This window comes from Manis pentadactyla, chromosome X (genome assembly GCF_030020395.1).
Source record: "Manis pentadactyla isolate mManPen7 chromosome X, mManPen7.hap1, whole genome shotgun sequence".
NCBI classification, from domain to species: domain Eukaryota; kingdom Metazoa; phylum Chordata; class Mammalia; order Pholidota; family Manidae; genus Manis; species Manis pentadactyla.
In genome coordinates, this window is record NC_080038.1 from 41,723,907 (window position 1) to 41,750,958 (window position 27,052).

Below are 27,052 nucleotides of genomic sequence, written 5' to 3' on the forward strand. Positions count from 1 at the left end.
GCCTGCTTCTTGGGCTATGGAGAAAAGGTTTTCCTGGGTCTTTTCTTCTCTGCACTGCTTAGTGTTCTGGGGTTGTTCGTTTCTCCAGCACCTTATCTAGATATGTTAGGCCAAAAAAACCAGGAAACTCATCACCATGTCATTGCTCAAGCCTTGAGAAACCTAGCCAGTCTGCTGTATTTTCTCTACCTTTAAGTTTGAGTATTGTTAATATATAATACCTGGGGTCTTTAGCTGTACTTAATGGTAGAAATAGGGAGAAATGTGTCCACTCCATCTTCTCCAAGAACCAGAAGTCTGGTGGTTAGAGTTTGTCAAATGCTGGGGGCAGTGGGGTTTCCATCAGTTACTATGATCGTATTATTTTTCTTCTGTCAATGTGATAGATTGATTACATGGATTGATTTTTGAATGTTGAACCAGCCTTTCATGCATAGAATAAATCCCACTTGGCTGTGGTATATAATTCCTTTTAAACATTGCTGGATTTGATTTGCTAAAGTTTTGGTGAATTTCTGTGGCTAAGTTCATGAGGGGTATCAGTCTATAGTGTCCTTTTTATTTTGTGCTTTTTTCTGGCTTTGGTAGCAAAGCAAAACTGGTCTCATAAAATGAGTCGGGAAATGTTCTCTTCTCTCCTCTGGAAGAGATTCTACAAAATTGGTACTGATTTCTCTTTAAATGTTTGGTAGAATTCTCCAGTGAAAAACATCTGAGACTGGAGACTTCTTTTTTGAGGGCAAAATAACAAATTAAATCTCTAAGTGTTATAGGACTATTGCTGCATTTGGTAGTTTGTGGTTTTGCAATATTTGGTCCACTTCTAAGTTATTGAATTTATGAACATAAAGTTGTTCATAATATTATCTTACCCTCTTAATAGCTGCAGGATCTGTAGAGATATCCCTGTTTCATTCCTGGTATTGGTGATTTGTATCTTCTTTCTTTATCTTTCTCAGTCTTATTAGAAGTTTTTCAATTTTATTGATTTTTTTCAAAGGTCTAGCTTTTTGTTTCATTGATTTTATCTGTTGTGTTTCTGTTTTCAATTTTACTGACTTTTGCTCTTATCTTTATTATTTCTTTCCTTTTTCTTACTTTGGATCTATTTTGCTCTCTTCTTCCAGTTTCTTGGGGTAGGAACTTAGACTATTGACTTGAGAATTTTCCTCTTTTCTAATATAAGTATCCAGTGCTACAAATTTCCTTCTCAGCACAACTTTACTGTATTGCACACGTTTTGATATGTTGTATTTTCTCTTTTCTCTCAGTTGAAATGAGGCTAGGGAGACTGAGAACTGTATTTTCTTTCTTTTTGTTTTGATTTTTTATTAAGGTATTATTGATATGTACTCTTATGAAGATTTCACATGAAAAAACAATGTGGTTACTACCTTTACCCATATTATCAAGTGTATATTCACCCATATGAGAACTGTATTTTCAATTTTATTTTAATTTGTTAAAAATTTAAAACAGATACTCAATTCAGTTGTTGGAACACTTTTAAAGTATGTTTGGGAACAACTTGTGAACATTAATCTATGTTTTCAACTGTAAATCTTATGAAATCGTTTTAGATTTCCAGTATTTCTGATGGAAATTGGGCATTCAAATTGAGATGTATTGTAAGTGTAAAATACACATCTGATTTTAGACTTAGTACAACAAAAAGAATGCCAAATATCTTAGAAATAATTTTAAAAATTGATTACAAAATAAATTGATTACATATTGTAAGATAAATTCCAATATAAGATAAATTCTAACTAAAATAAGCAGGTGAAGAGAGGCAACAAAGGGCCAGGTAGTTTATTTGAGCGCAGTTCCCAGGCGATGTTCCCCAGTCTATGGAAATAGAGGCTGGGGAAGTCGTGCATAAGTAGACAGGCAGCGAGTTTTTAAAGAAGGTAGGGGGAGGCAGAGCTTAGATTTACAGCAGTGAGAGGATTGGCTAGCCCAAGGCACATTTTTCAGGTTGGGAGGGGGCAACAGCCAGGTACTTTGGCACATCATCAGTGCCCGACGTGGGAGGGGGCAGCAGCTGGGGACTTTGGCATGTCATCAGTGTCCGACGTGCTCACTCCTCCCTCCGGTGCCTCCAGCCTTACATTCCAACTTTTGGTTATAATGGGCACCGACTCGATCTGGTTACTTCCGGCTGAGGGGGGGCGATGTGGGGGGGGGTTTAAGGCTGGTTGACAGCTGGAGGCTCAGTTGGGAGGGGCGAGTACTTGTGCAGCAACAGTTGATTGACCTTTATGTGTGATATTTCCGCCATGCGCTGTTTGAAGGGACCTGAAAACACATGGGGCAATCAAGAGTAAACTGTGCCCTGTGGGGAGGCTTGGTAACTATCATATAGCTTGCCCTGTACTCCTTTCTCCCAGCATTGATTTCATGGGTCACTGATGGTAATGTATAGCTTATCCTGTATTCTGGCGAACATGTTGTCAGAGACTCCTCTTGTTGTATCTCCTACTGCATGAACTATACATGTGTCTAATTCAGGATGACATCCCCCGTACATGTTGGACTGGAAAGTACATGTATGAGAGATTTGGACATATGGAAAGCACAGCGTTGGGTTTGAGAAAGTGTTTAAGATGTCTGTGTGCACCAGTATTTGAACCAGTGCCTGACAACCCACACGTGGGCAACTTTGGGTGTCTACTTCTCGGGCTTTGGCTCTGTGAGGAAGAGCTAGTTGGAGCTTAAACTTCCATGCAGAGTAGCTCTGCCTGGAGACCACCGGGCTATTCATCTGGCTGGTTGCAGTTGACATGACTAACCCGCAGCTTAAGAGGACTCACCTCACAAGACACCCAATCATCATGTCTGGGCACCCATTTAAGTCTTGACAAGTGATACTAAGAAGGATGCCCGAGAAGTTTGGCTGCTGAGGGCGTAGTGAGTATCACCATGTATGGGCCAGTCCAGGAAGGTTGGAGAGATTTTGGTTGGAGTTCTTTTAACAAGACCTGATCTCCCAGTTGGAGGACTTCAGCAGGTGTTGAGCTGGTCGGTGAGGCAGGCTGAGGTAGGACTTGGTCTGCCTGCTCCCTGAGGAGGTGTCGCAACACTGAGAAGTATGGGAGATAAGAAACTAGCAGGGATGGATCAGAAGGCAGATCAGTGTTAAACAAAAAGGGTCTACCATACATCAATCCAAATGCACTCAACCCAGAGGGCCCCTGAGGGGCTGCACGCAGTCGGGCAAGGGCAACAGGAAGAGGGTCAGGCCACGAGAGTTTTACCTCCAGAGACAGCTTAGTTAGTTGGTCTTTTAGGAGACCTTTAGCCCTTTTGACCTTACCCAATGATTGGGGATGATAGGGTATATGGCGGTTCCAGGTGATATTGAGAGCCTTGGCTGTTAGCTGAGTGATCCGAGAGATGAAAGTGGGCCAGTTGTCCAACTGTACCGAGGTAGGCAGGCTAAAACGGGGGGTGATATGCACCACCAATGTTTGTGCCACTACCGAAGTGGTTTCCTGGCTGGTGGGGAAGGCTTCAATCCACCCTGAAAAGGTATCAACCAGAAGTAGTAAATACAGGAGCTTTTTATGCTTAGGCATATGGGTGAAATCGACCTGCCAGTCCTGTCCAGGGATTGTTCCTCTCATTTGGTGGAGGGCTATCTGGGTCTTCAGAGCACTCTGAGATGAGACGCGATGACAAGTAGTGCAGGTCTGGTGCACCTGATTTATTACCTTGTGGAGACTATAAGGGGCAAATATGGGGGAGAGAAACTGGTGCATGGCCTCTGGCCTGATGTGTAGAAACTGATGAATTTCGGATATGATACCTCTGCCTTGAGCTTGGGGGAGGGCAATTCGTCCCCCAAGGTATATCTATCCCTGATCTCCCAATGTCCTTCCTTGATGTAGAAGCAGTTGCCATTCGTAATCGGGGTATTGGGGCAATAGAGAGGGGGAAAGAAACAGCACAGAGGGTTGGCTAAACTCGGATGTCAGCTGTTGGGCTGTGGTGTCTGCCAATGCATTACCTCTGGTTACTGGATAGTTTCCAGTCTGATGTCCCTTACAATGCATGATGGCTACTTCTTTGGGGTCCTGTAGGGCCTGTAGCAGATGGCTGATAGCCCTGCCATTGATGATTGGGGTTCCCTTAGTGGTAAGGAAGCCCCTTTCCTTCCAAATCGCAGCATGAGTGTGTGTAATTAGGAAGGTATATTTAGAGTCAGTATAAATTGTGGCCCTCTTCCCAGCTGCCAGCTGTAACTCCCGGATAAGAGCCACTAATTTGGCTTTCTGGGAGGTGGTCCCAGATGGGAGTAGGTTTGCTTCTATTACCTGCAACAGAGTCACCACTGCATAGGCTGCCCTTCGCACCACATCACTCCCCTTCACCGAGCTTCCATCCACAAAAAAAGTCAAGTCAGGGTCTTCAAGGGGCACGTCTTGTAGGCCCTATCTAGGTTTTCCAAGAGCCTCTATAATTGCTACACAGGAATGTGTGGGCTGATCTGCCTGATCGCTGATGGGAAACAAGGAAGCTAGGTTAAGGGGTGGAGAGACTTGTAGGGTTACCTGTGGATGTTCAATGAACAGAAGATGGAATTCCTGTGCCCTTGAAGGACTCAAGGAGGCCAGGGATTTATGACTTAAGAGATCTTGTAACCGGTGTGAGGAATACACAGTAATGGGCTGTTGGAGAGTTAATTTCAGGGCTTCTCGGGCCAGACTTCCTGCAGCTGCCAGGGCTCGGAGGCAAGGTTGCCACCCCCTGGCGGTGGTATCCAAGTGTTTGGAGAGAAAGGCAACGGGATGGTACCCAGGCCCCACTGGCTGTACCAGCACTCTGGTTGCCATCCCTGCCCTCTCTGCTGTATATAGGGTAAAGGGCTTAGTTAAGTCAGGGAGCATCAGTGGGGGAGATGAGAGCAACACAGCCTGCAACTGATTGAAAGCAGAAGCCACCTCGGTGGGTGCAGTTAGCGGCCCAGTAGGAGTCTCTGTGGCAGCCGCATAGAGCGGTCTGGCCAGAAGGGCAAAGTTAGGCACCCAGTGTCTGAAAAACCCTACCAATCCTAGAAAGGATAGTATCTTGGCTCCTGAAGTAGGTGGCAAGAGAGCTTTAATCGCAGCCGCTCGGTCTGCCATCAGGGCTTTAGTGGTGGGAGTTAGAGTTAGCCCGAGGTATGTAACTTGGGGTAGAGATAGCTGTACTTTGGCAGGGGATACTCTGTATCCCATGTCTTCCAGGAAATTAAGAAGAGATGTGCTGTCCAGAACTGAGGCCTCCTTTGAGGGGCTGCAAAGTAAAAGATCATCCATGTATTGGAGGAGAGTACTCTTGCCTGTTGAATGTTGCGAGAGGTCCTCTGCCAGGTCCTGTCCAAAAAGATGGGGGCTATCTCTAAAACCTTGAGGTAGAACTGTCCAGGTCAGTTGTCTAGATCGACAGGTGTCAGGGTCTTCCCATGTGAAGGCAAATAGCGGCTGCGAGTCTGAGTGGAGAGGTATAGTGAAAAAGGCATCTTTAAGGTAGAGTACAGTAAAATGAGAGGTACCGGAAGGGACCTGAGACAGAAGAGTATATGGGCTAGGCACTACTGGGTGTAAGGGAATAACAGCCTCGTTAATTATTTGGAGTTTCTGAACGAGGCAATATGCTCCAGAAGGCTTTTTTTACCAGCAAGATGGGAGTTAGTTGGTACTAAAAGCCCCTGCGAGAGCAGATGATTAATAATAGGCTGTAGACCCCTTCAGTGAGCCTGAAAAATAGGAAATTGAGGCCGAGAAGGGAAGTGGGATGGGTCTTTAAGGCGTATTAAAACCTTGGTGTGGTGGGTTGCCACTACAGGGGTGGAGATGTCCCACACGACCAGACTGACAGCAGTCCAGGGAGTTGGGAGACTCAGATTGCTGTTGTGCAATTCTCCTTCGCTGACTAAAGCAATGAGGGAACCTAAGCATTCAAAAGGTGGGAGGGAAATAAAGGCCCCTAACTTATAGAACAAATCCTGTCCTAACAGAGGGGTGGGACAGGAAGGCATGACCAGAAAGAATGGGTAAACGGGATACCTTGAAAAGTGCAGGCCACCGGGCCTGTCTCTAGAGGCTTGGAGAGGGTTCCCATGACTCCAACTATGGAGACTTTGGCGGGGTATAAAAACCCTTTAAAGGAGGGGAGAACAGAGTAGGTAGCCCCTGTGTCCACCAAGAAGGAGATGGGCTTACCCGCTACCCACAGCTTGGCCCTGGGCTCGGCGAGGGTGATCAGGGTGTCCGAGTCCAGGCATCTTCAATCTTCGAGGATGCCCAGCAGGTCTGAAGTGTAGTCTTTCGAGGGCTTCCACCCTCCATGGGGCTCTGCTGCCAGAGGAGGACCAACCCTAGTGGACAGTCTACTTTCCAATGACCTTACTTACCACAGCTGGGGCACGGTTTGGTCGTTCTGTGTGGGTTGGGGAACTTCTGTGCCCAGTGCCCTTTGCCGCACTGAAAGCAAGGGCCCAGAGGTTTGAGTCAATCTTCAGGGACTCCCCGACAATCTCCATGAGCCGGCCATAGCACAGCTGTTATGGCACGAGTCTGTTCTGCCAGTCGGGCAGCTGACCTCCTCTCGCCCTCGTCCTCTCGGGCATGAAAAACTTTAAATGCCATATCTACCAGGTCTCCTAGAAGGGTCTGGGGACCATCCTCAGCCTTTTTAAGCTTGCGCCTGATGTCGGGAGCTGACTGAGTTATAAAATGCATGGCCAGGAGAGAGGAACCCAATGCTGAGGCCGGGTCAATCTTAGTAAAAGCCCCCAGGGTTTCCTTGAGGCACTTGAGGAATTCTGATGGGTTTTCATCAGGCCTCTGGGTAATCTCTCTAAGCTTATCATAGTTGATGGCCTTTTGGGTGGTTGAGTTCATACCCGCCAACAAGTAGCGAACCATGTGATCTCAGAATGCCTCACCATCGGGAGAATTATAATCCCACAGGGGTTCCTGTAGAGGAACAGCTTCTCTACCCATAGGTTCCCATTCATCTGTGGCATGGGCTTCATTGGCACAGTGTTGTGCCGCCGCCGTGACATGGTCATATACTTCTGGAGTTAGAGTGGATTGGAGGACTACATGTACATCGTGCCAGGTGAGCTTGTAAGCTAGAGTGAGATATTTAAACTGTTTAGTGAACATTACAGGGTTGGAGGAGAAGGACCCCAATCGCTGCTCTACTTGGGACAAGTCTGCCAGGGAAAAGGGAACATGAACTTGCACCACCCCTTCAGCCCCCACTACCTCTCTCAGAGGAGCCATCACATGAGCTTGAGACTGCTGTGATTTAGAGCGGGTTATGGGAGGGCTACACCATTTGGGCGTTAGCCGCAGTGAGTAAGACGGTGGCGGGTTTGAAGGAGGGGATGGAGGAGGCGACACTAGTAGTGGGGGATACAACCTGGGAATCAATGCGGAACTTGAAGGCTGGGGACCAGGATATGGGGGAATTTTATCCATTTTATCCAAATGGGAGTTGGCACCTGTGGAGCAAGATGGCAGCACGACCGGAAGAGAAGGGGAACAAGATGGTGGAGAGATTGGAAGAGAAGGGGAACAAGATGGTGGAGAGACCGAAAGAGAAGAGGCGGGAGGAGAAGGGGGACAAGATGGCAGAGAGAGAGAGGAGGAGGAGGGGTGAGGACACGAACATTGAGAAAGGGAGCCGGCCCCCGCAGTGGGCCTGGAGGTGTGGGAAGGGGGGTAGCCGAGATCTTCCACTGAGTCCGCCAGAGAAGAGCCTCCCAGTAATAGGAGTGGTAGAGCTTGGCGGTCCTTGGCGGAAGCCTGGGCCAACAAAACTTGGGAAGGAGTACACTTAACACACAGATCTGGGTGGGCGAGCAAAGTCCAAAAGGCCTACGCATATGAGATTTCACCCCAATTTCTGCTCCGTTGGCAATAATTAGTCAAGTCAGTTGGAGGCTAAAATCGAAAGTTCCCTCAGGGGGCCAGCGAGACTGGTTGTCCAAGGGATACTGAGGCCAGGCCTGAGAGCAAAGGAAGACCAGCTTCCATTTGTGAACTTCCCTGGACAAATATAGAGTAACTAAATTAGAAATGAGACACCGCAATGGGGTCTGAGCCTCCACTTTTGAGGGCTGGTTCCCCATGTCTGCGCCACTCCCCAACTAATCCTGCTGAGAGGAGCGCCCAGCGTCCCAAGCGCGCCAAGTCAGGGGAGATGGCCTGGGAGCCTGGGTGAGGGACATGTCCCACACCACAGGGCCAGGGGTGGGCCGGATGCCCGCAGACGTCCTGGGGCCTGGGGTAGAGATGTCTCTCACACTGCAGGGCCAGGGACAGGTATCCTGGATGCCCGCAGCAGATGGGCTGGATGCCCAAACCTGGACGTAGCTACGATTTCAGATGGACCCGGTGAAACGGAGTTAGGAAGGGAAACAGACCAGGGGAAACTGAGGGACTCACTGGAAAATAGTCCATGCAGTGGAGAGCAGGCTGAGGTCCCAGGTCGGGGAAGGAGGGGGCAGGGCCACCAGTGGCTGGTTGGGGCCCCGCGCTCACACTCTTTCCCGGGTTTTTTGGCACCAAATGTAAGATAAATGCCAATGTAAGATAAATTCTAACCAAAATAAGCAGGCGAAGAGAGGCAACGAAGGGCCAGGTAGTTTATTTGAGCGCAGTTCCCGGGCGATGTTCCCCAGTCTATGGAAATAGAGGCTGGAGAGGTCGTGCGTAAGTAGACAGGCAGTGAGTTTTTAAAGAAGGTAGGGGGAGGCAGAGCTTAGATTTACAGTGGTGCGAGGATTGGCTAGCCCAAGGCACATTTTTCAGGTTGGGAGGGGGCAACAGACGGGGACTTTGGCACGTCATCAGTGTCCGACGTGCTCACTCCTCCCTCCGGTGCCTCCAGCCTTACACATATTGATGTGACAAATTTTGCAAATGCAGTTTAAGTAAAATATATTATTAAATTTCATTTGTTTCTTTTTCTTTTTAATGTGTCATCTGTCAGCAGCCTCATATCCTAAGTTTCTTCTGTCTCTTCCAGGTGGGTTGGAAATTGAGGCTGCTGTTGTGTGTCAAATTGATTCAGATTCTCTGGGCGAGCGTGAAAGGATTCATTCTTACTGATATAATTTGGAACAGCAAAGTTATTTCTGCATAGTAACATGGATGTTTGCATTTTATTGGCCATGGAGACTAAAGCCTGCCTCCTTCCCACACAGAGCCCTTGGCCAGCTATACCATCTGTCCAAAGCAACCTCAGGCCTCACCCCCACCCACTTCCACTTCCTTGACACAGCCATGTTATTGCTCTGTACCCCCTCAGGCTAGGCCCTACCCACTCCCTGCACTGGACAGTGGGGGCCTCTGCTGATTTACAGACCTGGCAGCCTCATCAGACTAGGGAGGCCAGAGCCAGATTCTTACACCCAGCCATTGGCTAACTGCTACTTCTGTCTATAGCCTCTCAGGTACCACTTTGGTTGCCTCATTTCATGTGGGAATGGGGGTTACTACCTAGCAACACTTTACCATAGGCTGAAGAGGCTAAAACTCATCTTCTGCAGTCATTGGCTAACTATTTGTCTGTAGCAACTCAGGCTAGACCCTGCTTCTCTCTGTACATAGCAACAGGGTCTTCTCCTTGGTAACAGGCTGCTGCTTCATCCCATTGGATACCAGAAACCAGATCCTACCTCTCATATGCAGTCATTGGCCAGCTGCACCATCTATCTACAACCCCTCAGACTTGGTCTAGACAAAAGAGCTCAAATTTCTGGCTTCTATTAACTCTTCCACCACCATTGCTCTTCTGGTTGGTCCTTGAACTTGGTCATTTATTATCTAATTCACTATAAATGACTCTTGTCAAAATCTAAAATCCAGGCCCCTGTTAACATTTCCACCATCTCTGGACCAATTCTTAACCCTATCAGTATTGCTGTAGTCTGACCTCTAATCAAGGGCTCTGATTTCTTTCACCATCAATGCTTTTCTGGTATGGTTTAGCATTGAGTCTTCAATTAACCGTTCTTCCATCAGTGCGCCTCTGATTGGGACCTCAGACTCAGGCCTGTTAGTTTTCCTACCATCAGTGTATGCTAGGACTGATCTCAAACCAACCTCTGTGAACTCTTCCAACATTAATGACCTTGACAAAGCCCATCTGATAGAGACTACCAGGTTCACACCTGTAGTCCAACAGAAATGGGTTTATTAATTTGCTGCAGCAAAGGAAACCACACAACATAGGAACTGGGGGGATCTCACCTAGGGTGGCCAACTTGTTCCAGTTTGCCTGAGACTCTCCTGGTTTTAGCATTGAATGTCCTTTGTCCCAGTAAACCCTTCAGTCCTGGGCCAACAGGGATGGTTGATCAACTTAGTCTCACCAAACAGAGAAAGAATGGGATTACTATAGGGTTTTGGGGAAGAGTGGAATTCAGTTAAAATTTAAGTGAGGCACTGTTTCCATTAGCCCAAAGCAAAGTACATTGGTATATAAAAGGGTCAATGTCAAGTTTGGACTGTGAAGTGGATATAGGGTTCTTTTTATTAAGAAACACTGAAGTAAAAATAGATGTGATATGTTCACTCCAGATGCCACTTATTTGAAGCTCTGAACCTGGATTCAAGCCAAGTCTGCTTCTCTGTGCCAAAGCAACTTGGATCTTCCAGGCAAGAGTGGGATGTCTTATTCTTACCTGACATACTTCAAAGCAAAGTTTCTGATAGTCTATGATGTTAGAGAACAAGGTTTCTCAGCAGGGCTGGGACTAGAGTGAGGAAGTGAGGTGCTCACCTAAAAGTACACAACTTAAGGGGACACCAAAAAGCTCAGTAATCTAGATAAAAAAGATTGTAGTTTGATATTTAGAAAAGTCAAAATTAGTGCACAAATCCATGATGAACAAAATACCACAACTTTAAATTCCTGTATTAGTTACCAACTGGTGCATAATGAAATACCCTTAAACACAGAAGTATAAAGCAAATATTAATTATCTCACAGTGTCTGGGGGGTGAAGTACTTGAGAATGGCGTGGCTGAGTGGTCACAGGGTCTTTCCTGATTTTGCAGTCAAATTGTCAACTGGGCCACAGTCAGCTGAGGCTGAAGGTTTCACTTCCAACATGGCTCATTCGTAGTGCTATAGGCTAGAGGTCTCGCTGGTTAGGGGCTAGGTCCTTACTGGCTGTTGGCAGGAGTGGTTGGCACATGGGCTTCTCCAAAGGCTGTCTTAGTGTCATTATGATATAGCGGCTGGTTTCTCCTAGAGGGAGTGATTTGAGGAGAAGAGAACACAAAATGGAAGCCACAGTCTTTTCTAGTCTAATCTCTGAAATGGCAAACCATCACTTCTGACCTTGAACACTGGGCTTCGATTAACTATTCCGTGTCTATATATTAGGAAAATACTAACTTTTCAACACCATCAGTCTCCCTGGTTTGAACTGAAAACATCGGTTAATGATTTTGCCAGAAATCACCATCTTGTTTACAGGCTGTAGCCCAGGCCTGCAAAAAGTCTTCTATCTTCAATGGTCCACAGGTCCAGTTCTTGAACTTGGGCCTCTGTTCCTCCACAACTATCATTTCCCTTCTGGTTTGAACTTGAACACAGGTGTGTTCTGGAGGTTTAATCAAAAGGACATTGATAGTAGAAAAGTAAACAAGGGTCTAATAGTTGAGATCTAGAACAGAGAGGCTTTGATAGTGGAAAATTGACATATGCCTAATCTCTCAGTCTATAAAAGGTGGGCACATATGGCACAATAGTTAGTTGCAGCTTGGATTCAGGGCCAAAATATGGGGACACTGAAGATGGAATTATTAATAGAGAACATGAATCTAGATCAGAAGAGTGCAACATAGATGTTGGTAGAGTTAAGAGAGGCCCAGGCTTGAGATCAGCCCAGGATGCATTGATGGTGGAAGTTAGAAGATTCCAGGATTTGAGATGTTGACCAGAAGTCATGACAATAAGTTTCGGAAATTTCTGTAAAAGTAGGTGTATTCTGGCAATGTCCTCACATTTGCCATTCTGTTTTCCATTCAATTCACAAATACTGTAGGGGAGCAGGAGTCCCAGAGAGGATCTGCATGTCCTTAGGGTACCTGGCCATCTATACCAAAGTTTATCCAGGGCCTACCTGTTGTGTTTGAAACACCTTCAGCAGGGGGAAGAGCCCTCAGCCTCTTGTCAGAGAAGGCTTCCCGCAGAAGGGTATACTTGGACTAGGTTCTGAAAAATGTGTAGGAGTTCACAGGCGAACATAGCAGCTCCTGAGGCTAAGTGGCTGCAACCTGGTTGGGGGCATGTCTTAGAGATGTATTTTCATTGAAAGATGCTTTTAGTGTTTTCTAAATATTTTTCTGTTGACAATCTGCTGAAAAACATTAGCTGCCCATATCAAAAGCTATTATTATGATTCCTCATTACTATCATTTTAGTTTAGTAATGGGGGTAGTGGAGTTTGAGGGGGATTCAAGTCACCTCCATACCAATTCCAGCACATCAAGAAGAGATTGTACCAACTTCCAGTTATAAAATAAGTAAGTTAGGGGATGAAAGGCAGAGCATTGGGAATGTAGTCACTAATACTGTAATACCTTTGTAAGGTGACAGATGGTAACCACATTTATCATGGTGGGCATTTCGTAATGTATATAATTGTTAAATCAGTATGTTGTACACCTGAAAGTAATATAATATTGTATGACATTTGTACTTTTAAAAAAGTGGGCGATTTTATCACCCTGACTCCTCCCAACTCTTTTCCAGTGGTCTCACCCAGGAGGGGATCCGCATTAACATGACTTTTCCCCCTCTTCTCTGTGGTATCTCCAAAGAGAGGACTGTACCACTCTTAATTCAATCTATTTCTAGCCCCCCCAACTCGGCAAGGAGGGGGACTATACCATCCTAAATTCTTCTTTCCTTGGAGTGACATCAACCTGGAGGAAAATGTAATTCTGACTCCCCCACGCAGTGGTATCTCCCTTGCAGATCAGGACACATGTCCCCTCCCCACGAGGACAGGGGTTGGCACCTCTGCTTCTGTAAACTTTGCACAGACCTATAGGATCCAGTGTCAAAGACCAGCTCCTCAGAAGCTTGCCCTGCGAAGGTGTCTCCTCCTGAACGCCCCCCGCCCCCGCCTTCTGTGGAACAGCCCACTGTACGGAATGGTCGCCAAGATGGCTGCCCCCATGGAGGAACGCTTGACGCAGCCATGTTCCTCGCCCGCCCGGCAATGCCACTCCGGACAAAGTCTCCCCCGACCTAAAATTGCACCTCCTTCGGAGCGAGTGGGCCACAGCCTCACACCTCTTACGCTCGGGTGCGAGACCAGCAGCCCCAGAAGGGACAGTGTCGGCGTGAGGACAGGAAACGGAAGTGGCCCTCAGAGGCTGTTTAAAGTCTTGTTGGCGCGCGGCGCAAAAGCTTGTGCACGAGGGTTTATGGCGTGACAGTCATCAGTGATTTTGAGGTGATGGCTTTGTTGGCTTTCGGGAATGATAAATTGTCAGTTTGTAGGGTCAGTTGGTGAGGAATTAAAAGATTCTGGTGAATGGGAATTTATGCGGGTCTGGGAAGGGGGCTTCCGGGGTAGTCAGTTTTTAGATTCCTTGCTATGTCTTGTCAAGTCATACTGTGTGTGCTTAGATTTTTCCTTATCAGTCTCCCTAGACGTTTGCTAATTTTATTAGCCTTTCCAGAGAACCAACTTTTGGCCTAGTTGATCTTCTCTGATGGACCTTTGTTTTCTATTTTTTTAATTTCTGCTCTTATCTGTGCTATTTTCCTTTTATCTACCTTTTTAAATTGGGTGTTATTTCATTAATTGTTCAGCCTTCTTTCTAAAAAAAATTTGAGTGCATGAAATTCCCTTTAAGAATCTTTTTAGCTGTATTGCACAAAATTTCATATACACCATCTTATTACTGAGCTTCGTTTTTGTCTTTTTTTAACATTTATTTTTTACATTAACGCTTTTGGGAGGGTTGACATTTCTATTAAATCTTATCCACGGAGATGGTATGTCTGTGTGACTATTTTATATTCGTCAGTTTTTAAAAACTTTTAGAATTGTATAGGTCCAGTTCCTTAAAAAGTTGACTTTATATATTTTATATATTTCTTGCTATCATTACAAGTTTTTTTTCCTGTTTTTATTTGATTGTTGCTATTATAGAGGAAAAACTATCTGCTCTTACAATTTTATCTTATATCCAGCCCCTTATCAAATTACCCTGTGAATTCTAGCAGAGTCTGGTATGTTCTATGTATAAAATCATTACTGGCAAAGAAAGCTACATTTTTACGTCTTTGCAATATTTATTCTGATTGATTTATCTTGGGTGAGCTACAGCCAGCAAAACAATTTCGAGTTGTATCAGACATCCCTATCTTGTTAATTTTAGTAGTGAGAGCTTCATCATTTTACTTTTTAGCATAGTATTTCAGGGCTGTGTTTTGTAAATGATTTTTGTAATATTTAAGTGATATGCTTCTTCCCTAATTTTAGTTTGAGTTTTTATTATTAATGACTGCTGAATTGTGTCAAATATTTTTTTGCGTAAGTTAATAGCCACATACACCCCCACCCCCAATTTGTTGATTTAAAAAATATTATTAATGTGGAACCATCTTCTGGAAAGAGGAGGCTAAGAGCTTCCTATAGAAGAATTTAAGGGGGACTTTCCATCCTAAAATGGCAAAATAATTAAAGAAGGAAGAAGAGATACCTTTCATTCAGTTTACCAGGTTTGTAGGTTTCTTGCCTCCACTTCCACCTACCACATCCCCATGGACAAGTCCTTCCCCTGCCCACCCCATGGGGCTTCAGCAGCATTCATTGCCCCATTTCCACCCTCCCAACAAACCCAGACATGCCTTGAACCTTGAATTGAGGGATGGTCTGGCTGTGTAAGGTATGAAGCCCCTGGAGGAGCCACTCAAAGAGTACTCTGAACTCATTAATTTGACTCCAATCATGACTGTTTCCATAGTCCACTATAACTCTCAGAGTGGGGGTTGCTGAACTTTGTGGGGTGAATATGGATGGCAATAATGACATGGATACTGTCCTTTTAGGATTTATTGGTGACTCTGTGGAGCTGTTGAGTTTTCCCTATACTGGAGGCTGCATTCATTCTGACCACAGCTCACAAAGAGACCCCCCACACTCGAGCTTTGGAAGGTGGGCTGAGACCCAGGGTGAACATGCTAGCAAATGGGAAATCACCCCAGAGGTTCCCGGCCCTGGTTTCAGGACAACATGGCAGATCATTTGAGGTAAGGGGGACGAGCCTACATTTTGCCTGTTTTTTTCTTAAATAAATTTTAATTTTGAGATAATTGTAGATTCAAATGCAGTATACCATTTACCCAGTTTCCCCCAATGGTAACATCTTACAAAACCTTGGTACTGTATCACAAACAGAATATTGCCATACAGAACATTTCTGTCAGAAGGATCCCTCAGGTTATCCCCTTAATAGCCACACCTACTTCCCACCACACCGACTCCCTCAACTCCCCTGGCAACCACTAATCTGTGCTCCAGTTCTAGAATTTTGTCATTTCAAGAATGTTATATAAATGGAATCATACAGTGTAACCTTTTGGGATTGGCTTTTTTTTTTAAACTCAGCATAATTCTCTGGAGATTCATACAAATTGTTGCATTGAATAGTTTGTTCCTTTTTATTGCTGAATAGTATTCCTTGGTATGGATGTACCACTGTTTACTTAACCAGCCACTAGTTGAAGGACATCTTTGTTGTTTCCAGTTTTTGGCTATTGTGAATACAGATGCTAAGATTGTGTAAGGTTTTTGTATGGGATGAATGCACGTGAGTGCAATTGCTGGGTTATATACTAAGATACTAAGCACATTTAAAACAATTAATTGACATATTTTTAGTGTAGTTTCAGATTTACAGAATAATTAAGAAAATAGTATATATATAGTTCCATATACTGTTCTGACTCCACCTCCTTTGGTATAGTTTCCCCTATTATTAATATCCAAGTACATTTGTTATAATTAACCAATACTGAAACATTATTATTAATTATAGTCTACAGTTTATAGTAATGTTCACTCCGTGTTGCATCCTCTATGGGTTTTGATGAATGCATAATGTAGTATATCTACTAATCCAGTTTCTTGCAGAATTGTTTCATCTGTGCTTCAGCTGTTCATCCTTCCTTTCTCTCTTCCGGAACCTCCATCAACTACTGATTCTTTCACTGTCTGTTAGTTTTGCCTTTTCTAAAATGTCATATAGTTTGGAATTATATAGCCTGTAGCCTTTTAAGATTGGCTTCTTTTATGTAGCAATTTGCATTTAAGGTTCCTCCACATCTTTTCAAGGCTTGATAGCTTGTTTATTTTTATCACTGAATAATATTCCATTGAATGAATGTGCCACAGTGTGCTTATCCATTTACTTATTGAAGGACATATGGGTTTTTCCCAGTTTTTGGCTATTCATTATAAAGCTGCTATAAACATTTATGTATAGGTTATTGTATGGATATAAATTTTCATTTCATTTGGGTAAATAATTATGAGTGCAATTCCTGGGTTGTAAGACTATTTAGCTTTCTGATAAACTACCAAACTGTCTTCCAAAGTTATTCACCATTTTTTATTCTCACCAACAATGAGCATTGTTACTCCACATCCTTGTCAGCATTTGGTATTGTCAGTTTTTTGGATTTTAAAAATTCTAGTAGGTGTGTAATGGTATCTCACTGTTGTTTTAATTTACAATTCCCTAATGAAAAATTATGTTGAGCATAGTTTTATGTGCTAATTTGGCATCTGTATATTTTCTTTGGTCAAATGTCTATTCAGATCTTTTGCCCATTTTTAAATTGGGATGTTTGTTTTCTTATTGTTTAGTTTTGGTTTTTTTGTATATTTTAAATATAAATCCTTTATCAGATAATCTGTTATGCAGATTTTTCTCCCATTCTGTGGCTTGTCTCTTTATTGTATTAACAGTGTCTTTCACAGAGCAGAATTTCTAAATTTTAATAAAGTCCAAGTTGTCAATTTTTCTTAAGTTTGGTGCTGTATTTCCTTTTATTTCTATTTTTAAAATTGGAGTATAATTGACATATGATACCCTATTATATTCAGGTATACATGAAAGTGATTTGAAATTTTTATACATTATGAAATGATTCCCCATGATAAGTGTAGTTATCATGTGTCTCCAAAGTTATAATATTATTCATGATATTCCCTGTGCTGTACTTTTTTTATTTTAATTTTTTTGGTATCATTAATATACACTTAGATGAACAACACTGTGGTTACTAGATTCCCCCCATTATCAAGTCCCCCCCACATACCCCATTACAGTCACTGTCCATCAGTGTAGTAAGATACTATAGAATCACTACTTGTCTTCTCTGTGCTATACTGCCTTCCCCGTGCCCCCCCCAGTACATTATGTGTGCTAATCATAATGCCTCTTTTTCCCCTTATCCCTCCCTTCCCACCCATCCTCCCCAGTCCCTTTCCCTTTGATAACTGTTAGTCCATTCTTGGGTTCTGTGAGTCTGCTGCTGTTTTGTTCCTTCAGTTTTTTCTTTTTTCTTATACTCCACAGATGAGTGAAATCATTTGATACTTGTCTTTCTCCACTTGGCTTATTTCACTGAGCATAATACCCTCTAGTTGCATCCATGTTGTTGCAAATGGTAGGATTTGTTTTCTTCTTATGGCTGAATAATATTCCATTGTGTATATGTACCATGTCTTCTTTATCCATTCATCTACTGATGGACACTTAGATTGCTTCCATATATTGGCTATTGTAAATAGTGCTGCAATAAACATAGGGGTGACTTTGTTGTATTTTAAACCATTGCCAAACCCAAGATCACTTAGGTTTTCTCCTGTTATCTTATAGACGTTTTATAGTTTTACATTTTGCATATAGTTATAAGATCAATTTAGAGATAATTTTTGTGTAAGGACTGTGTCTAGATTTTTTTTTGCATATAGATGTCCAGTTATTTCAGTGCTTTTTGTTGAAAGAGGTATCCTTTCTTTGTTGAATTGACTTTGCTCCCTTGTCAAAAATTGGTTGACTATATTTGTGTGGTCTATGGCTCTCTATTTATTCCATTGATGTATTTGTCTTTTCTTTAACCAATATTATGTTGTCTTATTTTTTAAGTGTAGTAGACTTACAATATTATATTAGTTTCAGGTATACAGCATAATTATTTGATATTTGTATATAGCACAAAATGATCACCAGGTTAGTCTAGTTAACATCAATCACCATATGTAGTTATAATATTTTTTTCTTGTGATGAGACCTTTACGATTTACTTTCAGCAATTTTCAAATATGTAATACAGTATTATTAGCTGTAGTTGCCATGCTGTACATTACATCCCCATGACTTATAGAAGTTTGTACTTTTTGACTACCTTTGCCTATTTTGCCTGCCCCCCAACCTCTGCCTTTGGCAACCACCTATCAGTTTTTTTTAATCTATGAGCTTAGTTTTTTTTTTTAGACTCCACGTATGAGTAAGATCATATGGTATTTTTCTTTCTCTGTCTGACTTCATTTAGCATAATGCCTTCAAGATCCATCCATGTTCTTTTAGATGGAAAAATTTCCTCCTTTTTTATAGCTGAATTATATACATACACACACACAGAACACACTACATCTTCTTTATCCGTTCATCTGTCAATGGACACTTAAGTTGTTTCCATATCTTGGCTATATTAAATAATGCTGGAATGAACGTGTGGGGTGCATGTATCTTTTTCAGTTAATATGTTCCCTTTCTTCAGATAAATACCCACAAGTGGAATTACTGGATCATGTCGTTATTCTTTTTTAAATTCTTTTTGTGGAACCTTCATACTGGTTTCCGTAGTGGCTACAGCAGTTTACATTCCCACCAACAGTGTACAGCTTCCTCACCAACACTTGTGATCTTGTCTTTTTGATAATAGCCATTCTAACAGGTGTGAGGTGATATTTCATTATGGTTTTGATTTGTGTTTCCCTGATAATTACTAATATTACACATCATTTCGTGTACCTGCTGGCTGTCTTTATTTCTTCTTGGGAAAAATGTTAGTTCATATCCTCTGCACATTATTTAATTGGATTGTTTGTTTTTTGCTATTGAGTTGTGAGTTCTTTATATATTTTCGATATTAACCCCTTATCAGATACACAATTTATAGATATTTTCTCCCATTCAATAGGTTGCCTTTTCATTTTGTTGATGATTTCCTTTGCTGTGCAGAAGCTGTTTAGTTCAGTGTAGTCCCACTTGTTTATTTTTGCTTTTGGAGTCAAATCCAAAAAATCATTGCCAAGACTGATGTCAGAAAGCTTACTGCCTATGGTTTCTTCTAGGAGTTCTATGGTTTCAGTTCTTACATTCAAGGTTTTAAACTGTTTTGAGTTAATTTTTGTGTGTGGTGTAACACAGAGACACAATTTCTTTTTTTTTCTTTTCGCATATGTCTGTCTGGTTCTTCCATCACCATTTACTGAAGAGACTGTCCTTTCCCGATTGTATATTCTTGCCCCCTTTATGATAAATTAATTGGCCATATATGTGTGGGATTATTTCTGGGTTGTTCTGTTGATCGATGTGTCTGTTTTTATGCTAATAATATATTGTTTTAATTACTACAGCTTTGTAATATAGTTTGAACTTAGCATAATGCCTCCAACATGTTCTTTCTTAAGAATCTTACTGGGTTGCAGTATTTTTTTTATTTTGGTATCATTAATCTACAATTACACGAGGAACATTATGTTTACTAGACTCCCCCCTTCAGCAAATCCCCCCCACATACCCCATTAGTCACTGTCCATCAGTGTAGTAAGATGCTGTAGAATCACTACTCCTCTTCTCTGTGTTGCACAGCCGTCCCTGTGCCCCCCCACATTATACATGCTAATCGTAAGGACCCCTTTCTTCTTCCTCCCCCTTCTCCCCCACTTCCCACCCATCCTCCCCAGTCCCTTTCCCTTTGGTAACTGTTAGTCCATTCTTGGGTTCTGTGATTCTGCTGCTGTTTTGTTCCTTCAGTTTTTCTTTTGTTCTTATATACCACATATGAGTGAAATCATTTGGTACATGTCTTTCTCCACCTGGCTTATTTCACTGAGCATAATACCCTCTAGCTCCATCCATGTTGTTGCAAATGGTATGGTTTGTTTTCTTCTTATGGCTGAATAACATTCCATTGTGTATATGTACCACATCTTCTTTATCCATTCATCTACTGATGGACACTTAGGTTGCTTCCATTTCTTGGCTATTGTAAATAGTGCTGCGATAAACATAGGGGTGCATCTGTCTTTTTCAAACTGGAGTGCTGCATCCTTAGGGTAAATTCCTAGAAGTGGAATTCCTGGGTCAAATGGTATTTCTATTTTGAGCTTTTTGAGGAACCTCCATACTGCTTTCCACAATGGTTGAACTAATTTACATTCCCAGCAGCAGTGTAGGAGGGTTCCCATTTCTCCACAACCTCGCCAACATTTGTTGTTGTTTGTCTTTTGTATGGTGGCCATCCTTACTGGTGTGAGGTGATATCTCATTGTGGTTTTAATTTGCATTTCTCTGATGACAAGCTATGTGGAGCATCTTTTCATGTGTCTGCTGGCCATCTGAATTTCTTCTTTGGAGAACTGTCAGCTCCTCTGCCCATTTTTTAACTGGATTGTTCCCTTTTTGTTTATTGAGGTGCATGAGCTCTTTATATATTTTGGATGTCAACCCTCTATCGGATCTGTCATTTATGAATATATTCTCCCATACTGTAGGATGCCTTTTTGTTCTATTGATGGTGTCCTTTGCTGTACAGAAGCTTTTCAGCTTGATATAGTCCCACTTGTTCATTTTTGCTTTTGTTTCCCTTGCACGGGGAGATATGTTTATGAAGAAGTCGCTCATGTTTATGTCCAAGAGATTTTTGCCTATATTTTTTTCTAAGAGTTTTATAGTTTCATGACTTACATTCAGGTCTTTGATCCATTTCGAATTTACTTTTGTGTATGGGGTTAGACAATGATCCAGTTTCATTCTCTTACATAATGCTGTCCATTTTTGCCAACACCAACTGTTGAAGAGGCTGTCATTTCCCCATTGTATGTCCATTGCTCCTTTATCATATATTAATTGACCATATATGTTTGGGTTAATGTCTGCAGTCTCTATACTGTTCCACTGGTCTGTGGGTCTGTTCTTGTGCCAGCACCAAATTGCCTTGATTACTGTGGCTTTGTAGTAGAGCGTGAAGTTGGGGAGCGAGATCCCTCCCACTTTATTCTTCCTTCTCAGGATTGCTTTGGCTATTCGGGGACTTTTGTGGTTCCATAAGAATTTTAGAACTATTTGTTCCAGTTTGTTGAAGAATGCTGTTGGTAATTTGATAGGGATTGCATGAAATCTGTATATTGCTTTGGGCAGGATGGCCATTTTGACAATATTAATGCTTCGTAGCCAAGAGCATGGGATGAGTTTCCATTTGTTAGTGTCCTCTTTAATTTCTCTTAAGAATGTCTTATAGTTTTCGGGGTATAGGTCTTTCACTTCCTTGGTTAGGTTTATTCCTAAGTATTTATTCGTTTTGATGCAATTGTGAATGGAATTGTTTTCCTGATTTCTCTTTCTATTAGTTCATTGTTAGTGTATAGGAAAGCCGCAGATTTCTGTGTATTAATTTTGTATCCTTCAACTTTGCTGTATTCCGATATCAGTTCTAGAAGTTTTGGAGTGGAGTCTTTAGGGTTTTTTATGCAAATAGTGGCAGTTTGACTTCTTCTTTACCGATCTGGATTCCTTCTATTTCTTTGTTTTGTCTAATTGCCATGGCTAGGACCTACAGTACTATGTTGAATAACAGTGGGGAGAGTGGGCATCCCTGTCTTGTTCCTGATCTTAGGGGAAATGCTTTCAGCTTCTTGCTGTTCAGTATGATGTTGGCTGTGGGTTTTTCATATATGGCCTTTATTATGTTGAGGTACTTGCCCTGTATGCCAATTTTGCTGAGAGTTTTTATCATGAATGGATGTTGAATTTTGTCGAATGCTTTTTCAGCGTCTATGGAGATGATCATGTGATTATTGTCCTTCTTTTTGTTGATGTGGTGGATGATGTTGGTGGATTTTTGAATGTTGTACCATCCTTTCATTCCTGAGATGAATCCCACTTGGTCATGGTGTATGATCCTCTTGATGTGTTTTTGAATTCGGTTTGCTAATATTTTGTTGAGTATTTTTGCATCTACGTTCATCAGGGATATTGGTCTGTAGTTTTCTTTTTTGGTGGGGTCTTTGCCTGGTTTTGGTATTAGGGTGATGTTGGCTTCATAGAATGAGTTTGGGAGTATTCCCTCCTCTTGTATTTTTTGGAAAACTTTAAGGAGAATGGGTATTATGTCTTCTCTGTATGTCTGATAAAATTCTGAAGTAAATCCATCTGGCCCGGGGCTTTTTCTCTTGGGTAGTTTTTTGATTACCACTTCAATTTCTTTACTCGTAATTGGTTTGTTTAGATTTTGTGTTTCTTCCTTGGTCAGTCTTGGAAGGTTGTATTTTTCTGGGAAGTTGTCCATTTCTTCTAGGTTTTCCAGCTTGTTAGCATATAGTTTTTTGTAGTATTCTCTAATAATTCTTTGTATTTCTGTGGGGTCCGTCATGATTTTTCCTTTCTCATTTCTGATTCTGTTGATGTGTGTAGATTCTCTTTTTCTTTTCATAAGTCTGGCTAGGGGCTTATCTATTTTGTTTATTTTGTCAAAGAACCAGCTCTTGGTTTCATTGATTTTTTTTCTATTGTTTTATTCTTCTCAATTTTATTTATTTCTTCTCTGATCTTTATTATGTCCCTCTTTCTGCTGACTTTAGGACTCATTTGTTCTTCTTTTTCCAATCTCTGTAATTTTGTCTTTAGACTATTCATTTGGAATTGTTCTCCCTTCTTTAAATATGCCTGGGTTGCTATATACTTTCCTCTTAAGACTGATTTCCCTGCACCCCACAGAAGTTGGGGCTTTCTGTTGTTGTTGTCATTTGTTTCCATATATTGCTTGATCTCTATTTTGATTTGGTCGTTGATCCATTGATTATTTAGGAGCATGTTGTTAAGCCTCCATGTGTTTGTGAGCCTTTTTGCTTTCTTTGTACAATTCATTTCTAGTTTTATACCTTTGTGGTCTGAGAATTTGGTTGGTAGAATTTCAGTCTTTTTGAATTTACTGAGGCTCTTTTTGTGGCCAAGTATGTGGTCTATTTTGGAGAATGTTCCATGTGCACTTGAGAAGAATGTGTATCCTGTTGCTTTGGGATGTAAAGTTCTGTAGATGTCTATTAGGTCCATCTGTTCTAGTGTGTTGTTCAGTACTTCTGTGTCCTTACTTATTTTCTGTCTGGTGGATCTGTCCTTTGGAGTGAGTGGTGTGTTGAAGTCTCCCAAAATGAATGCATTGCATTCTATTTCCTCCTTTAGTTCTGTTATTATTTGTTTCACATATGTTGGTGCCCCTGTATTGGGTGCATATATATTTATAATGGTTATATCCTCTTGTTGGATTGACCCCTTTATCATTATATAATGTCCTTCTTTATCTCTTGTGACTTTCTTTGTTTTGAAGTCTATTTTGTCTGATACTAGTACTGCAACACCTGCTTTTTTCTCCCTATTGTTTGCATGAAATATCTTTTTCCATCCCTTGATTTTTAGTCTGTGCATGTCTTTGGGTTTGAGGTGAGTCTCTTGTAAGCAGCATATAGATGGGTCTTGCTTTTTTATCCATTCTATTACTCTGTGTCTTTTGATTGGTGCATTCAGTCCATTTACATTTAGGGTGATTATTGAAAGATGTGTACTTATTGCAATTGTATTCTTTAGGTTCGTGTTTACCAATGGTTCATGGTTAGCTTCTTTTCTATCTTAATATCTAACTGAACTCTCTTATTGAGCTATTATAAACACAGTCTGATAATTCTTTATTTCTCTCCCTTCTTATTCCTCCTCCTCCATTCTTTGTATGTTAGGTGTTTTATTTTGTGCTCTTTTGTGTTTCCTTTGAATGCTTTTGTGGGTAGTTGATTTTGTTTTTTGCCTTTCGTTAGTATTTGATTGTTCTGCTTTCTTTGCTGTGATTTTATTTTCTCTGGGGACATCTGTTTCGCCTTATGCGTGCTTCCATCTAGAGCAGTCCCTCTAAAATACCCTGTAGAAGTGGTTTGTTTGAGGCAAATTCCCTCAACTTTTGCTTGCCTGGGAATTGTTTAATCCTTCCTTCATATTTAAATGATAATCGAGCTGGATACAGTATCCTTGGTTCGAGGCCCTTCTGTTTCATTGCATTAAATATATCATGCCATTCTGTTCTGGCCTGTACGGTTTCTGTTGAGAAGTCTGATGATAGCCTAATGGGTTTTCCTTTGTAGGTGAACTTTTTTCTCTCTCTGGTTGCCTTTAATACTGTGTCCTTTTCCTTGATCTGTGCCATTTTAATTATTATGTGTCTTGGTGTTGTCTTCCTTGGGTCCCTTGTGTTGGGAGTTCTGTATGCTTCTGTTTTCTGAGAGACTATTTCCTCCCCCAGTTTGGGGAAGTTTTCAGCAGTTATTTCTACAAATACACTTTCTATCCCTTTTTCTCTCTCTTCTTCTTCTGGTACCCCTATAATGCTGATATTGTTCCTTTTGGATTGGTCACACAGTTCTCTTAATATTCTTTCATTTCTGGAGATCTCTGCATCAGCTTGTCTGCGTTCCTGTTCTGTGATTTCTATTCCATTAATGGCCTCTTGCATCTCGTCCATTCTGCTTTTAAGTCCTTCCAGAGATTGTTTTATTTCTGTATTCTCCCTCCTTAGCTCTTGCTTGTTTCCCTGCAAGTCCATCAGCATGGTTATGACCTTTATTTTGTATTCTTTTCCAGGAATTTTTGTTAAATCTATCTCCCCAGGTTCCCTCTTACGGGAAGATGTGTGGGTTATTCTGGTCTGGATCAAATTCTTCTGCCTTTTCATGGTGATAAAGGTTGTTGTGGGCAGTTGGCGCATGTGTGTGTGTCAGCTGGGAGAACCAAGTCCCTTTCCACTTGCTCCTGGCCTTCCTTTCCTGGGAGAACTGCAACCCCTAGCAGCTTCTGCTGGGCAGTTGCGCGCAGACGGGGTCTCTGATTTGTGCCTGGGCTGCTGTGGAGTGAGCTCTGCGCAGTTGCTGTGAGCATGGCCACTTTCAGGGAGCTGCTATGCTATGATGGGGCCATGCTGGAGGGGGAACGGGCAGCAGGCTGTGTATTGCCGTGAGTGGCCTCAGAGCTGCACTGCCACCCAGGGGGTTAGGGCGCTCAGAGTTCCCCGGGTTTCCCAGCTGCTGGGCTGAGTGTGTCGGGATGCCTCTGTCCAGCTGTGAGGCTCCTGTCCCTTTAAGACTTTCAAAAAGCACTCACTTTTCTTTTGTCCCAGGGGCACTGGCTGCGGGGACCCACTCACAGGTTTTACTGTTCTGTTTCCCTAGTATCCAGCACACCACTCACTGTGTGGCTGCGCTCCTGGTGCGGATGACTTGGGCTGGGTGTTTAGCAGTCCTGGGCTCCCTCTACCTCCCCGCTCCGACTCCTCTCCTCCCACCAGGGAGCTGGGGTAAGGGTGGTGCTCAGGTCCCACCAGGCCTCAGCTTGTATCTTACCCCTTTCACCATGCGCTGGGTTTTCGCAGGTGTGGATGTAGTCTGGCTGTTGTCCTGTATCTTCTGGTCTCTCTTTTAGGAATAGTGTATTTGTTGTATTTTCAAAAATAAATATGTTTTTGGGAGGAGATTTCCGCTGTCCTACTCATGCCGCCATCTTGGCTCCTTCCCGGGTTGCAGTATTAAATATGAAAGCCTTGTATGTGTTTTGTAAGATTTATACTTAAGGATTTCCTATTTCTATGTGATTATAGATGGTTTTATATTTTTATTTTTAGAGTCCACATTTTCTGCTAACGTAGAAATACAGTTGGTTTTTGTATGTTTATCATTTATCTTGTCTCCTGTGACCTTGCTGAACTCAATTATTAGTTCTAAGATTTTTTTTGTGGATTCTTTGGGATTTTTTACACAGACAACTTTCTACATAGACTTTACAACTTTCTACAAATCATGTCAATTTGATTTCTTCCTTTTTATTCTGTAATCCTTTCACTTCCATTTCTTGCCTTATTGCATTGATTAGAACTTCCAGCACTATGTTGAATGAGAGTTGTGAGAATGGACATCCTTTCCTTCCTCTTAATCTTTAGTCTTTCACTGTTAAGAATAATGTTAGCTGTAGTTGTGTTTTAGATGTTCTTTATCAACTTGAGGCAGTTTCTCTCTATTCCTACCTCTGTACTTTTTTTTGCAGGAATGAGTGTTCAATTTTTGTCAAATGCAGTGGATTATATAGATTGACTTTTGAATATTAAACCTGCCTCGCATCACTGGATGGTCTTAGTGTATAATTTTTTAAATATATTGCTGAATTATATTAGTTAATATTTTGTCAAGAATTTTTGCCTCTATTCATAGTGCTATTGTGTAGTTTTCTTTTTTTGTAGCGTATTTCTCTGATTTCATAATCAGTGAATGTATTAGTTTCATGTGACTGCTACAACAAATTACTACAAACTTGGTGGCTTACAACAGTGAAAATTATTTCACAGTTCTGGAGGCCACATATCCAAAATGAGTATCTCTGGGCCAAAATCAAGGTGTTGGCAGGGCTATAGTCTCAGCAGAGTCCTTAGGGGAGAATCTGTTCCTTGCTTAATCCAGCCTCTGGGGGCTGCAGCTATTCCTTGTCTTGTGGCTGTGTTACTCCATTATTCATGGCCAGCATCTTTAAATCTCTCTCTGCTCTCTCTTCACATTACTGCCTTCCTTGCATACATAAAATTTTCTTTTACCTTCCTCTTACTAGGATAGATGTGATTGCACTTAGGACCCATCTGGATATGCAGGATTCTCTCATCTCAATATGCTTCATCACATTTCCAAAAGCCTTTTGTTTTT

General features: G+C 42.0%; 1 protein-coding gene across 8 annotated transcripts in view; it reads left to right on the forward strand.

Annotated features, from left to right (window-relative positions):
- The first annotated feature begins 13,161 nt into the window (after nucleotides 1-13,161).
- The window catches only part of ZNF157 (zinc finger protein 157), an 83,628-nt gene continuing 69,737 nt past the window's right edge, over nucleotides 13,162-27,052 (forward strand). For 3 of the 8 annotated variants that reach the window (XM_036907448.2, XM_057496078.1, XM_036907450.2), the window contains exons 1-2: nucleotides 13,162-13,474; nucleotides 15,082-15,282. In XM_036907448.2, the coding sequence (XP_036763343.2) occupies nucleotides 15,211-15,282 (72 nt within the window). In that variant the 5' untranslated portion in view covers nucleotides 13,162-13,474; nucleotides 15,082-15,210. Of the gene's footprint in view, nucleotides 13,475-15,081; nucleotides 15,283-27,052 lie in introns of those variants that run through there. The other 5 variants (XM_036907452.2, XM_036907451.2, XM_057496075.1 and 2 more) reach the window with 3 other exon arrangements.